The 16,030-nt window shown below is 35.0% G+C and overlaps 2 protein-coding genes and 1 pseudogene across 4 annotated transcripts in view; 2 read left to right on the top strand and 1 right to left on the bottom strand.

Moving 5' to 3' along the window:
- The first annotated feature begins 375 nt into the window (after positions 1-375).
- Positions 376-5,310, top strand: LOC107686177 (uncharacterized). 3 transcript variants are annotated; one of them, XM_016483083.1, is made up of 8 exons: positions 376-523; positions 676-776; positions 1,323-1,433; positions 1,511-1,567; positions 2,374-2,490; positions 2,905-2,973; positions 3,892-4,005; positions 4,119-5,310. In XM_016483083.1, exons 2-8 carry the CDS (start codon positions 717-719, stop codon positions 4,203-4,205), a joined length of 615 nt encoding a protein of 204 aa, XP_016338569.1. In that variant the 5' UTR covers positions 376-523; positions 676-716; the 3' UTR covers positions 4,206-5,310. The 3 variants fall into 3 exon arrangements, with proteins under 3 accessions (XP_016338569.1, XP_016338586.1, XP_016338578.1); XM_016483092.1 differs by having other exon boundaries at positions 513-556; XM_016483100.1 differs by lacking the exon at positions 2,905-2,973 and having other exon boundaries at positions 379-523.
- Positions 5,311-6,007: 697 nt separating this feature from the next.
- On the top strand, positions 6,008-13,781 carry LOC107686755 (nucleoside diphosphate-linked moiety X motif 17-like; annotated as a pseudogene).
- Positions 13,782-14,758: 977 nt separating this feature from the next.
- The window catches only part of LOC107686747 (flocculation protein FLO11-like), a 7,320-nt gene continuing 6,048 nt past the window's right edge, over positions 14,759-16,030 (bottom strand). Inside the window, exon 7 of the mRNA XM_016483845.1 lies at positions 14,759-14,815. Coding sequence (XP_016339331.1) covers positions 14,759-14,815 — 57 coding nt within the window. The remainder of the gene's footprint in view (positions 14,816-16,030) is intronic.

Here is a 16,030-nt window from a genome sequence, read left to right as displayed (position 1 = left end):
TCGGGTGTGTGTTGGACGGTGTGTGTGTGTTCACTACTGTGTGTGTGCACTTGGATGAGTTAAATGCAGAGCACAAATTGTGCACAAATTTTGGCCACATGTCACTTCACTTCATTTAAATCATCTTGAGGCCCCATGAACGTTTGCCGGAACGCTGGTTGAGAGCCACTTCTTTATTCTTTACTCTTTACTCTAGACATGCACACCCCATCCACAGTCCATATATGCAAGACATTATGGACATTATGGTTTCACGAATTTACAAGCCTGCAGTTTCTCCCAAGACACTCTTGACTCAGCTCTTATCCTCTACATAATTCATAACCGGTTTAAAAAATACCCCGCTCTCGAGCGCTTGCAGGGGTGTTTTCTGGAATATGGGCTGGTGGAATGAGTTGAGTTCTACTCGGGACCGAGCCAACCTGGTTTTCTCCTTGTTTAGCCACCGCCTCCCCTCATGACATCAACACTGCGGAGAGCCGCCGCGCGCTCAGACACTGCTGCAGAACGCCAGTGCGCAAAGGTAAGCGAGTGCATCCTCAACACGCACGATCACGTTAGTATACTTAAAAAGAATGAATGGGTTGAAAATATCATTTAAAATATGCATGAACAACGCGTTAGCTCGTATGCACGCCGTTTCGTTGATGTATGCTGTTGTGACTGTGTTTGCAGCGGATCGTGCGGTATTGATGAGTGATTGGTGATCTATCAGCATGTCGCTGTACGCGTCTCAGATTAAAGCGTTTAAGAGCGCGGAGCCCAAGACACTTGGCGTGAGTTTCACTACAGCACACTATCACATTATTATATCGGTAATTTGCCGCTGAATCATCAGCTACAGATGTTTTATCAACTAGCCTGTTTCGTTACGCTTGATTTTATAGTCTAAACACGTTGTTTACATATTGTTGGTATGTTGCATATGAGTTTTTAGTAATGCAATAAGTGCTGTCCTATAGAAGATCATATTTAGGCTTTAGTTTAATATGTAGCACATGTAGTATATTTAATAAATGACATCTGGCCAACATCCAAGGACACACCCATATCTCAACACACACATACACACTGACAGACTGAACTGAATATAATCAAGATAAATCCATTATAAATTCATTTCAACTTGGCTTATTTGCGTTAAAAAAATACAGTCTTATTTTTTAACCAAGAACAGAATTGATAATCGTAATAATAATAATGATATGACATATAGACAGATTTTACAAAAACCAACCAAAAATAACTCAATAAAAAATGCTAATATATTTCAGCATGTAAAACTGCAGTTTGTGATTGTAATTTTGTGTGCTTTGGTTTAGGCTATTGAGATCATAATTGGTGTGTTTACTGTCATTTTGAGCACAATTGTGTATAAGCTGCACTACCATATCCAGCGTGAAATCATCATCCTCATAGTCAACGGTGCTCAGGTACAAATACACACACATTGGAATACATTTAAGATGTTTAAAATCAGCCATGTGACATACGGCTCTGTTTCCTACAGCTTGTCATAACTGGTGTTGTCCTGGTGCACACTGGGAGGAAGCCATCTAAATGTCTGGTACAGTATGAACACACATATATGAATATCTTCTGAAAATTAGAAAGTGAATGAGTGCAGTCAGTTGACACAAATCAAGTCACCTCATTTAAATCCTTTTAATGTCCTTCCGTCAGAAGGACCTTGCTCCTCCTCGTCCTGTATTGACCAAATACTGTAAGTGCAGTCTCAGCAATAGCCTCGTGTAATCAAACTTTTCAACAAACGTCCTCTTTGCATATGCTGTATTTTGGCCAAGAACCAGCCACTTAGATTGCAAGACATTACTTGAATGACTTCTGAAGTGATCAACCATAGTTTGTTTTGTTTTTATGGGGCAGTTTGGAACAGTGTTATTTTGATACTTTTAATTCATATTTTGAATCAGCTTTTGTGTCTATGTAGTTTTTTTATTATTTTTAACTTCAGTTTGAATCAGTTTTTGTTTTTATATTTATATTATTTTAGTCAGAGTTTTAGTAATTTTGTTTTTGTAATTTTAGTAGTTTTTGTTTTTTAATATATATGTCTATATAGTTTTTGGTAATTTTTCTATTTTAGTTTTAGCTAATTTAGTAAATCAAGTTAAACGAAATTCAAACGAGAAATGTTGCCTTGGCAACTAGCTGAAATGAAAGAATTTTTACAGTTGATTTTATTTCTTTAATTTTCAGTTTATTTCATGCTTTTTAAGATTTTAGTTAACTATAATTGCTAATATTTTCAATGTATTTTTCAGCATTCATCATTATTGGAAATGAGAGTTTTACTATTATGTTATTGGAAATTATTTATTGTTAAAATACATGTCTGTTCATTTGTTGCAGCTGCTGACAACAATTGTTCTGCAGTTACTAACAGCAGCATTTGATATTGTTGGATTTGGGCTCATGGCCAGACACATCCCATTCAGAGGAGAGTCGTACTACTACAGGGACACAGAGGTAAACAAACAGAGACGCCCCATCCTGCTCATCCTCGAGCCAAGACACCTTCCTTCCCACAAGTGACTCAATATTTCAAATACTGTAAAAAAAACAAAAAAACAGATCATATACTCAGTTATTGAAATAACACAAGAATGGCTTCATCTGTTAAAAAAGGGGGAAATGTTATACTTCAAATGGCCCGCTTGCTTTGTTCATTGCCAAACAAAGATGTCAGTCGAATTTTGAAAGCTGGCAATTTTATTTCTGCCTGTCCTGAATGTGGAACAGCAAAGCAGATGATTTTGAGTGTAGGAATCAGGGAGCTGTACATCGATCTGAACGTCGGTCTCTGGCAGACGGCAGACTGTGGTTGAGTGTGTGTGAGTAGAAAGAGAGATGTGACTCCAGGCTCTGTCCTGCTTGTTTCAGTGGTGTTGTGACCCACTTCACTCTGTTTCGGCTTGCTGTGGAGATGGAGGGAAAGAGGCACAAAAAGAGGTGAGTCGCATTACAAGCTTTACGATGCAGTGGGAAAACTACACACCCTGAGACTTTTCCCCTAGTTTTAGACTGGTGCAATGCACAATTCTTAGTGTTTTATGAGAGAACTCATGCCACAAGCATTTATTAATTTAGAATAACTTTGCTCTTTGATGCGCAATTTAGACTAGTGGTCGACCAATATGGGTTTTTCAATGACATATGATACCAATAACTAAAGAGTGGCATGGCTGTATTGATGCATCAGTGTTGTTGTTAAATAAACCAAAAAAAAAAAAAAACTAAAAATCATCTTTGCTAATTGAAATAAAGCTGAAATAAAATGTAACTTTAAAAAAATATATTAATATTCAATTATATTATTATATTAATTGAATGACTAATATTAAAGAAAAAAAGGAAAATATAGAAATATTAGACAGAAAAACATAAACATTATAAAACCTTAAATGAAAATGGGCAACTAAATAAAATACAGTAAATCACGCAAGTAAAAGACAAAATCACATAAGAAAATTATTCAAACTTAAAATGTAAACTGAAAGTATAAAAATAAAAGCTAAAATACAATAATAGTATATTAATAATGCTAAAATAACACTGTGATGTATATAGGTGAATGCAATGTAAATTCTACATTTTCTTCACCAAAAAAGTGTAAAAATAGAAATTGCGCATAAAGCAAATGGCCAAATATCAAAGTCACTTAATTAGAATTTTGGAATATGATGACTGATTAATTGAAGTATAACATTTTCCATTTTCCCTCTCTGTGGATATTCATATTGTTTTTTTGTGTTATTATTTGCATATGATTGTGATTTACCATGTAAATACTGGGGTGTTTGTATATATAGTTTTATCATAGAACAGTGCTGTTGGGATATACTATTGTATTTGTGGTTTGTATTACAGTTCTTAGTGAATGGGATCTTGGTGACACTGATCGGTTTCCTGATGCTAGCATGTGCCATTGGTTTGGTTGTTTCTCTTTTTGGGGTCTACACCCTTTCTGTTAGTGCCATAAAGGTACGTATTTCAGCACTGCTCTCAATATCTGAGAATTATGTTCTGTTTAAGGTATAATGTTCTAAGGCTAATTTGTAATGAAACTGACTATCCAATTTACTGTTTGCCCTCAGGAGATGACGCCCATCCCTCACTCTACAGCAAACCAACATTATGGTGTTGGTGTTCAGACCCAGAAATCGATCCATGCTGGAAACTGATAAAATAAGAGGCAGAAGGGCACAGTTTTAGCACAGTTTTTCGGTTTTTCACCAACTGCAAAAGAGGACTGTTTCACCTACAAACCACTCACAGGTAACCAACCACAACCACAGGAAAAAAAAAAAAAAACTTTTGTGAAGTTGTAAATAATTTTTTGAAAGTAAAATGGATAAAATCTCGTTTTTTGCTTGGCTGTTGCTCTCACAGGCTGTAGGACTGCTGTAATTTCGAATGCTCAACTTAATAGTTATTCGTACCTCATTAATTTTCGCTCTTACAAACTGAAGCTTCTTAGCATGAAATTCTAATCAAATGTCTACCCAGAAATCTAGTGTTTTCGATGTATGTTAGATGGGTAAGTGTGTTTATCGTTGTTAGGGTATGTGAAATTAGGTACGTAGCAGAAACAGAAAAGGAATTATGGTGAATGTGAACGGTAAGAAGGTTCTGTAATTGCGTCTTGTTTCATAGCATTTTGTACCACCTTTTGCATGAATCTTTATATTGGTCAACATGTTTGTTTTAGCCACATGAGGACATTTATCAAGTTGATATTTGTTCGTTTGAATAGCAATTTGAAAATGAACACTTGAAACCATAAAAATGTAACAGCACTGTAAGCAAGCCAAATTATTTTATTTATATATATATATATATATATATATATGCTTACAACAACAAAAAATCCTTTAAATAAGAGCCTTGATAAATGTGGCCCATGTTCAGTGAAACTCCTCTAAAGCAGAGTAATGTGAATTTAAACACCAGTGAATAACTAAACAGCATCGCTTGGCTTTTTTGTCATCTCGTTTAATCCGTGCTGATTCTTCAGGAAAGCTATGATGACTGCCAACTCTGTAAGTGCCACCACTTGTGACCAAAATCATGGACACCCTTATGACTAAAGGTCAGAGGTTGAACCCTCAGTCAAGGGCTCGACTTTGGTGATGTAAAATCCTCTTGTGGAAGCATGTGTCGTCCGTTCTGTGTCTGTAGATCTTTGTCTTTATGACAGCATGTGAGATTTACATTGTGCCTGTTCTCAGTGAACTCTTGACGTGTAGTAAAATGAAAACAAGTAGTATGTAGTAATATGGCTGTGTTTGTGTTTGTATTTGACTGAATGATATTTCAAATAAACTTGATTTAATACACAATCTGATGCTGTCTTGTTAGAGATTTTTTTCACAGTGCACACACAATTAAATCAGCAGATATTAATATAAACTCTCAGCAAATCATTGTCGAGAGTACAGTTTAATCCTGCAAATGGGTTGAAAAATCTAATTGTATTCTCATAGGATTTTATTGTAAATTCCCTCTCTAGACGATCTGAAATAAGTGTAACAATTTTGAAACCAGTTTTATTAAAAACTAGGTTATATAAACAGACTTTTATTCTAAAATATCAGAAGAAGTTCATGAATATGTATTATGTAGCATTACGTCAGACCAGTATGCTTTCCTGATTTGCGGACAGGGTTCTGGTTAATATTCATAAGATGAGCCTTACAGTCAGCAGCGTAAGTGGACTATTGTGAAACATTCAGAATCCATTTGCCGGGGGATCGGTTTGGATGGTGTTTGTTATGGTCTGGGGTTTGGGTTCAGAGTCTGGACAGTATGAGTGTGTTTCTGCTGTAAACACTCATTCATGCCCTGACGATTTCTTGGATAGTTAAGTGATTCACCTTGATGAGTACTGTATGTAATTCAATATGAGTGTTTTGTTTCACAGTATAATATTTCAAATAATGAGGGAAAAACTTAATTATCATATTCTGTGCTGATGTTATACAGTATGCAGAAGGTCCGAAAGATTCTAGTTCATCTGTCGAAGGAAAACGCCGCTCCCCAGTGCGCACGATTCGTGCAGGTCAGCAGAGCTTAAATATATCTGTGTATAAAATAATAATAATAATAATAATAATGTTTCAAATAATAGCCTAATAATAATTTTTTGTTTTCAGAATTGTGATTTGTTTTGCACTTCTCGGCCACCGTAATATACAGTATACGCATACTATATACATTTCTGTTGTATAGTATATATTATATATTTTTTTAATTTATTTTAAAATAATTATATTTAATAATGACCTGTTTCAAAAAAATCATATATTATCATATATATTACAAATAATTATAAGTGTACTATATATATATATATATATATATATATATGTGTGTGTGTATATATATATATTTAGAAATGTACCATTGTGTGGGTTTACTTGGCTTTACAATGGATTTACAATGTTTTATTTTTGTGTTTTTTTTTTCTTAATGAAATTTTTTTTTTACTGTAAGATTTTGGTGTGACATACAATCACGCTGTATTATAATTAGACCAATATCAAAGCAATAGGAGTCTATAGTATGTGCTCATTTATGGGTAAACTGGCATATATTTGTAATTTTTTCTAGAGCATAACTAGACACTTTGTCGGGAGTGTTGAGGATCAGGCAACAGTGAGCTGTTCTTTGGAGAATAACAGATTTATTTTATGTGACTGGCTGTGTGATGGAGGAGTTCCTCTGAAGGTTATTTTAGGTCATTTGAGTTTTGTTAATTAAATCCCTTTAATCCAGGAGTTTTATTATTGTTGTGAATCAAACTCATTGTCTAACCCTAGAGGGCGCCGTTTTGCCCCATCAAATACCTGTCTCACTCAGAGGCAGACTCCCAGCCCCCGGATACCCTCAACCGTGGGGTAGACGTGGGCGTGGCTGTTCTGCTGCAGTCAGCCAATCAGAGACTGTTGCTAACGCGTTGCGCCTCCAGCCTCCGGATCTTCAATAGGGTCTGGCTGCAGACATGCACTTGCATTTTCAGACTTGCACTCTCAGACTTGCACTCTCAGACACCTGCACTTCCACAATTGACATCACTTGCAGTCTTTTTTTATTTTATTTAATTGATTAATTATTTTTTTAATTGAATCTCTAAACATTTTACACAAGTAGCCAGGTGGTGAAGACAAGAAAAAAGAAACTAAATCACTAAGTCACTTGCAATCGCCGCTTGCACTTTTAGCTACTTGCAATCCACACGAATCGTGCGTGTTGCCAATGGAGACAAGATGCTGTGGTGGTTAAATGATTAAAACTAATTTAGTAGCCTACTATAACATACAGGGTCCTGCAAGTCATCTGTAGGAGAAAAAGACAAGACCCACAAATCCGTGGCCACAGAACAGCAGAATATGAACGCAATGCGCAAAGTCTCTCATGAAGCGCTTTTAAACCTCCCGTAGAAAACCATAAACATTTAATAGGCTATGGCTTAATGTATTAAGATAGTGCTATTAAAAGATCAAATTCAAGTTTATTAATATAATGTATGTATATAGTGTTTTCCTCCCATACCACAAAAGGTGGCATAATGTGGCATAACGGTCTAAGATTATAAAGACCTCATATGCTCCTCTTCATTATTAAAACACAATTAATATGTACAGATAAGCAGGTGAGACCAGAATAAACAGAGTTGGTCCATTTAATATCACTTAATGAATTTCTTAATGCGTGTTCATATGGTCTGTGTAGTTTGCATCAGCAATAAGAAATACTGAATTTGGTCTTTATCATCTTAGTCCGTTATGGCACAGCGTTTTGCTGTAGGCGTATGGGAGGAAAAGTAAAAGTTTGCTTGTTGTGTTCATGGGCATATGCTTGCCTTCTAGTAGTACATTAAATTAATAAACTATATATCGAATTTAATCTTTTAATAGCACTATCTTAACACATTAAGCCATAAGTGTTTATTGGTTTTCTACGGAGGTTTAAACACCTAATGAGAGACTTTGCGCATTGCATTCATATTCTGCTGTTCTGTGGCCACGGATTTGTGGGTCTTGTCTTTTTCTCCTACAGATGACTTGCAGGACCCTGTATGTTATAGTACTAAATTAGTTTTAATCATTTAACCACCACAGCGTCTTGTCTCCATTGGCAACACGCACGATTTGTGTGGATTGCAAGTGACGTCACGGTAGCTGAGAGTGCAAGCGGCGATTGCAAGTGACTTGTAACAACTCCATATGTGATGTCTTATTGGAAGAATGTGGTTGATTATATTAATTGGAAAAAAGTATGGACTCTGTCTTCGAAATACATGATAACTAACAAGGTTAGAGAAATCTCATTCAAATTGTTACACAGATTTTACCCAGCTAAAGTGTTTTTGAAAAGGTTTAAATCAGACATAGATACAAGCTGTTCTTTTTGTGGTGACCCTAATGAAACTGATATGCATATCTTTTGGGATTGTCCTCACACACAGCTATTTTGGATTGAATTTTCTAATGTTATCAATCGCAGTGTACTCCAGGGTTTCTCTCTGCTTTTTAAGGATGTACTGTTTGGCTTCTTTAATATACCAAAATATAAAATGAATGAATATTTTATTATTAACCTATTATTACTTCTTGCAAAATTTCATATTCACCGCAGTAAATTCACTAATCAAAATCCTTTATATATTGTTTATAAAAAAGAGGTTCAACAGTATATCCAAACTATTTCACCTTCCAAGAATCTCAAGGCTTTTAAAACGGTTAATTTATTTAATCTTTTTAATTTATTTTGTTAAATCTTTTGTTTTGTATTATTTATTTATTGTTACATACATCTATAAATGGTGCTTTGCATGTAATGTCACCTCTTTGTATGTAATGTTGATATTCTCTGTATTTTTATATTTGGTACCTTGGCATTAATAATAAAAATTTTTTAAAAAGATTGCAAGTGACTTCGTGATTAAATTTCTTTTTTCATGTCTTCACCACCTGGATACTTGTGTAAAATGTTAAGAGATTTCAATTGAAAAAAATTTAAAATAAATTAAATCAAATAAAAAAATGTAAAAAGACTGCAAGTGACGTCACTCGTGGAAGTGATCTTTCATTTTGTATTATTTATTTATTGTTACATACATCTATAAATGGTGCTTTGCATGTAATGTCACCTCTTTGTATGTAATGTTGATATTCTCTGTATTTTTATATTTGGTACCTTGGCATTAATAATAAAAAAATGTAAAAAAGATTGCAAGTGACTTCGTGATTTAATTTCTTTTTTCATGTCTTTACCACCTGGATACTTGTGTAAAATGTTAAGAGATTTCAATTGAAAAAAATTAAAAATAAATTAAATCAAATAAAAAAATGTAAAAAGACTGCAAGTGACGTCACTCGCGGAAGTGCAGGTGTCTGAGAGTGCAAGTCTGAAAATGCATGTGCATGTCTGCAGCCAGACCCTTCTCCGGATCTTCCCCAATGTTTGGGTTCCGCCCGGTGAGTGTGTCATTCCACACCGACCCAAATGATTCCTCAGATCCCCACTCACATATGTATGTGCTCGTGTTTATGATTTACAGGCGAGTGAGCTCATTTTGGTCAGTTTTGTCTTGTTCTGTGGACCACAATTTTAAATGGTTATTTTAAATAGTTTCTTTATCAATTTCAAATCTTACTTTCCATCAGAGACTGCGATTCTATCGGCTGAAGTAAAAATAGCCACAGAAATGTTGCCAGCATGTGTGTGAGAATACTTTGGGGTTCAGGACTAATGGATGTAATTTGTTTGTTCAAGTGGTCATGTGGAGCTGGATGAAGAGGTACTTGCTGTATTACATAAACAGTGCGTTGTAATCAGCCAGTCATTAACAGATATTGTCAAGTAATTTAAAATTAAATTGAGAGATTTAGTTTGTGATTGATTGATGTTTTATAATTTATATACAATGGGGTCCAAAGTCTGAGACTACTTGATGAATATTAAGTGTTTTGCATTCTAATTTAATACAATATTTTCATTACAAATTATATTATTAGCATAGCAAACTGAGTAATCCAGGTTTTTTTTAAGTACTTGAGCTGTGTGAACTCCACAAGTTTGTAATAATATTTGTACAAAGTCACAAATGTACTTATTGGATTATTGACCTAGAAATAGTGAAGAATTGGAAACATTTGTTCTTTATTTTTATCTTCTGGTGTTGTTCAGTTGGTACTGGGGTCAGTAAGAACTTTTTAAGAAAGAAGTCTCTTATGTTTACCAAGACTGCTTTTATTTAATTAAAAATACAGTAAAACTAAATATTATTACATTTACATTTACATGTAGTCATTTAGCAGACGCTTTTATCCAAAGCGACTTACAAATGAGGACAATAAAAGCAGTCAAAATTAACAAAAGAGCAACAATATATAAATGCAAATGACAAATCTCAGTTAGCCTAACTTAGTACACGTAGCAAGGTGTATATATTGCTGACAGCCTTATTCTTTCTATAATACTTGTATGCCTGGGGACCAGGCACATGCACACATAGACATAAAAGGGGGCTTGAGCACCTGCCCTTTTTCTTCCTCGGATAGAATAGAAAAAATAGAAAGCTAGTGTTTTTTTTTAAATAAATTAATAAATTAAATTAATAATTTAATAAATTAATAAAAAAGAAGATAAATATAGATAAAGTAGAATTAAAATAGAATAGAAAGTGCTAGAGTTAGAGGGTCAAATAAAGGTGGAACAGATGTGTTTTTAGTCGTTTCTTGAAGATAGGTAAGGACTCAACTGCTCGGATTGAGTTGGGCAGGTCTTTATTGCAATTTAGTTTGGTTTTTTTATTTTAATACATTTTAAATGTAGTTTATTCCTGTGATGGCAAAGCTGAATCTTATATAAAAGTCTTTTTATTACCAAATGTTGAAAACAGTTGTGCTGTTTAATATTTTTTTGTGAAAACTGTGATACAATGTTCAGGATTCTTTGATAAATAGACATTTCAAAAGAACAGCATTTATTTGAAATATAATTTTTTTTGTAACATTCTAAATGTCTTTACTCTCACTTTTGCTCAGTTTAATGGATCCTTGCTTAATAAAAGTATTAATTTCCTTCAAACAAAAAAAAATCTTACTGACCCCAAACCTGGGAACATTTTATATATATATATATATATATATATATATATATATTCTGAATGAATGAATGGTACCATGGCTCATTGATTTCTGTGTGTGTCTAAAACTAGCTGTTGGATGCAGGACTCAGGGAGCTAAAGGAAGAGGCCGGTCTGAAACTGAGCCCTGATGAGATCTCCTCTCAGCTTCTCGGCCTGTGGGAGGTGTGTGTTTATAGCACAGTGTTTTCGTAAGACCTGCAGCCAAAGTCCAGGGGGCCACTGCACGCTGAATTTGACAGATTGAGGTTTGGGTCCATGACATAACAAGTCAAGTACAAGTCTTTTGAAAACACACACTAAATGAAGGTGAGGAGCAGACTGAATCATTAAACATGCTGGTTTACTAATAATCTTCATCTCTGCCATAACTCTCAAATGTCATCAGTTGCGATTGCATATAATCAAACTTTTTGGCAGTAAAAATGACCATTCACTTTCATTGTATTGAAAAGAGCAGTTTGGACATTTTTCCTAACATCTCATTTTGTGTTTTATGGAATAAAGACAATAATACAAAGTTGGAATGCTGTGACTTGAGGATAAAGTTTGGGGTCAGTAAGATTTTTTTTAATGTTTTAGAGAAAAAGTCAAAAAAAAAAAAAGAAGAAAAAGTGCTCAACAAGGCTGCATTTATTTGATCACAAATACAGTAAAAACAGTTATGATTTATGAAGTTATGAACTGTTTTTTATTGTAGTATTTTTTTTAAATGTCATTTATTCCTGTGACGGCAAGCTGATTTTTCAGCAATTTGCCGCTCAAGAAACATTTCTTATTATTATCAGTGTTGAAAACAGTTGTGTTGCTTAATATGTTTGTGGAAACTCATACATGTTTTGCAACATTATATATATTTTGTAACATTATAAATGTCTTTACTCTCACTTGCGATCAATTTAATGTATCCTTGCTGAATAAAAGTATTAATTCAAAAAATAAAAGAAAAATGTTTGAACTTTTTGAACGGTAGTGCATTTCATTTTATGTATTCTACTTGTGTTCTCTGTCCAGTCAGTGTATCCGCCCATGTTGTCCAGAGGACTGCCTAAGAGACATCACATTGTGACGTACATACTACTGAAGAGCTCTCAATCACACCTGCAGCTTCAGGTACATATTTAGGTCATCCACACATACTGTAAAAACTACAAAAAAATGTTGCTGATTTTAAGTCCATGTGCTTCATAAGTATCTGTTCAAATACCAGCTGACCTGCCACAGACCATCAGGTATGGAGAACATCATTAATCTCTATTAAAGGAATAGAGATATAGATCCAAGATATAGATGATTTTGTTTCTTCATCAGAACAGATTTGGAGAAATTTAGCATCACATCACTTGCTCACCAATGGATCCTCTGCAGTGAATGGGTGCCGTCAGAATGAGAGTCCAAACAGCTGATAAAAACATCACAATGATCCACATGACTCCAGTCCATCAATTAACGTCTTGTGAAGCGAAACACTGTGTGTTTGTGAGAAACAAATCAATCATTAAGACATTTTAACTTCAAACCTTAAATTCTGGACAAAAGTCCATAATCCAAAATAACACTTCCTCCAGTGAAAAAGTCCATCCTCTGTTGTCCTCTCACATCAAAACCCATCAACATATTTGTTTCTGAACAATTGTGGACCGTTTTCACTTGTAAACAGTGCTTGATCCATGCATAGTTCTCTCCTGATTCTGACAAGACAACTTTTTCACTGGAGAAAGCAATATCACTGATATATACTACAGTTAGCTTTAGTTAGTTAGTTAATTAGTTTTAACTGGAAGCAACGGTTTGAAGTTAAAAATGTCTAGATTACTGGAGTCATGAGGATTATTGTGATGTTTTTATCAGCTGTTTGGATTCTCATTCTGACGGCACCCATTCACTGCAGAGGATCCATTGGTGAGCAAGTGATGCAATGCTACATTTCTCAAAATCTGTTCTGGTGAAGAAACAAACTCATCTACATCGTGGATGGCCTGAGGGTAAGTACATTTTAATTTTTTGGGTGAACTATTCCTTTAAGTATTAAATCTATTGTTTTGAGTGTCTGTTTTCTGTATGTTGTCAGTGTGACGGAAGTGTCTCCACACGGTGAGCTGATCGAGACTTTGCTGCCTGTTTCTGTGTTCTGTAACCGGGCCCCAGATCACGGCGAGGACATTGAACAAATCAGCACTGGAACCAAATTTGCCTTAGAACTGTGGTTGAAAACACTGGAGCCTCATGCTGAGATGGGCTGATGACTCCTCTCTGCCTGCTTCTGTTTATGTACGTTACCATTTAACCAGTTCCTTGAGGAAGACAGCACCACCTGCTGGACTGGAGCTATTTCAGCCCAGCATTTTATTCGGGCACAACATTCAAATCAAAATGTTGTCAAAACAGCCTTTGAATAAGAGTTTGGATCAGAATATGGTTTTATTATTATCAGAATGTTTATTTAACCCTTGTCAATGTTCAACATTTTAAACATTATTATTAATTACAACCGAAACAACATCTCGGCCCACTATAAGTGGGTGGTAAAAACTTTCTTCTGGTAAAGCTGGCAAATTAAAGTTAATTTAATGCGGTGATTATCCTTTATAATTTGACCTTTTTCTTCCACACACAACTACAAATGCTTTGTTTTAAAGGTAAACCAATTTTATTTTTGTTCACATGACCAGCAGAACATCCACTGTTTCAGTAACCACCCAGTGATCAGACACTTCCATATGCAGAATAAATTGATCATGTCAAATACACCTATTAATTGGATATTTCTTGAACAGTTTGTGTGTGTGAATCAGGGTCAGTTTAAACAGCAGAGACAAAAATATGGGAAAAATGACATTTCATCACAGATTACATTTGACCGCCGAGATAATCTACAGAATTTCACTTGCCTCACCTTTCCTCGGACACATTTATGTTCTTGTTGTTCAAATACTCAGTATCTTGATTTCTCAATCAAGTTAATGCCTGGCACATTTTTACCCTCTTTGCTTTTAAAAAGAATTTGACCTAAAGTGACACAGAGCCGTCTAGTTCTGTTATGTTTACACAAACTAGCTAAAACTCCTGCTTTTGATCTGTGGTGCAACCAGGCTGTGTCACCAACAATTTTAGGATCTTTTCCCAATGAAACAGTATTTTCCATTAAAATTCAAATAATAATAAATAAAATAAAAACTAGTCACCCCACTGCCATTTTGAGAAGCTCTTTTTAATTTCACTAAATCACTGTTAATACAGCACATGACTGTCATCATTCAATCCATTTTTACAAGTTACAAATTACTTTGTGCAAAGGTATATAGTAGGAAAATAAATTCTAAATCGATCGTAATGGCATGTAAAATCATTTCCCTGTCCATTTAGCATCCTGCTGTGCAGTGCCGGATGTATGACAGTTATTCATCCAACATAAGGGTTTCTGCAGGCCTCGTTCTTCTTAAGCAGAGGAAAGGACAATGTTGGGGGTCAGAAAACCTGAATGATGGAGTTAAAGTGAGTTTGAGCTCTGCTGTTTTTTTTTTTTACAGAAGTGTGTCATGCTCACTACTGCATATGTGTGTTTTACTATACCTGTGTCCTTCATTTGTTCACCACGTACATTCCTGTCCGGTTTTTCGGAGGTTTTTCTCTGATATCCTGTTAAAACAAGAGTCAGTTAACATTAGATGACAATGAAGGGCTTGTATAGTCTATAATGTCCATCAGCATTAGAAACAACTTTTTATGTCAAAAGTAATTATGTTAAGTACTCTTTTTTTTCTCCTTATATTAATATATATATATATATAATTATTATTACTATTATTTATTATTATTTATTTATATTATTGGTTTTGTTTATTTGATCTTGCTTATTTTGATAATTTTATATATATATATATATATATATATACACACATATATATATATATATATATATATATATATATATATATAGAGAATAGTTTCACCTCTGTTTCTTCCATTGAGCTGTTTCAGGTGATTTAGATCATTTTGTTTATATCATCACTGAATCATCCAACTTGTTATTAATATAAATGCCAGCACCCTAACAAACACCCCCGTTCAGCTCTGATCAGTTAATCATTCTCTGCTGCTCTGATCAGCTGTCCACCAAAACCTGCTGCTCGGATGCATTCATCCCTGGAGGCCTCAATGAGGGTTGGATTCAGAGTTGAAGTCTTTCGCTCCTGGCTCCCATTATTGTTCAAATGTAGGCAGGGCATTGTGAGCGGTGACGCCGGGGCTACTGGACGATGGAGGAGATGCAGATGGAGGCCTCACAGTCTCTGAACGAGAGTCGAGTTTCCCACGCTTCAGGTTTCTTAGTCAGAGCCGCACAAAGAGGGGCCTGTGCAGGCAACAGGGACGCTGGAACGCCAGGTAACAGTAGCCAATTTTCCCTAGTTCTGATCTGTGATTGTGGGGTCGGTGTTTTGCATGGACAGAGATGCTGATGGAGAACCTTTCTGAAACCCCCTCTGTTTCCCTCCACAATAAAGCTGCAATTCTATTTAAGTTGCAAAACAAGATTTATGTTTATATATAGACTTTGACTTGTTATATTGTTAGACGTAATTTTGTGAAATGGTTCAAATGCATGCTTTTCAACAAGTTTTGCCATTAAATTACAGGTTTCTTGATGCTTTCTGACCATAAGGCTGCATTCACACAGTCAGTGTTTTCACTACCTACCTTTACTAACAGGTGTGACTCTCAAATTGTCCCGTTCATACAGCAGCAGGCAAGAGCAGATCCATTATCTCTGTACGAGCAGGTAACCGTAGCTAATCCCTTCTTTAACTTGAGAGTAAATCCTGTAACTGATAACTATTGTAAATATCAATGTGT

The sequence above is a fragment of the Sinocyclocheilus anshuiensis genome, unplaced genomic scaffold, assembly GCF_001515605.1.
Source record: "Sinocyclocheilus anshuiensis isolate Anshui unplaced genomic scaffold, SAMN03320099.WGS_v1.1 scaffold389, whole genome shotgun sequence".
NCBI classification, from domain to species: Eukaryota; Metazoa; Chordata; class Actinopteri; order Cypriniformes; family Cyprinidae; genus Sinocyclocheilus; species Sinocyclocheilus anshuiensis.
Note: the sequence above shows the minus strand (reverse complement) of the source record. Positions and strands in the feature narration are given on the sequence as shown.

Coding starts and splice junctions, on each gene's coding strand:
- LOC107686177 (XM_016483083.1), top strand. CDS start 717: ATGTCGCTGTACGCGTCTCAGATTAAAGCGTTTAAGAGCGCGGAGCCC. Junction 1,568..2,373: donor GGAAGCCATCTAAATGTCTG/GTACAGTATGAA, acceptor CATTTGTTGCAG/CTGCTGACAACAATTGTTCT. Junction 2,974..3,891: donor GGAAAGAGGCACAAAAAGAG/GTGAGTCGCATT, acceptor TTTGTATTACAG/TTCTTAGTGAATGGGATCTT.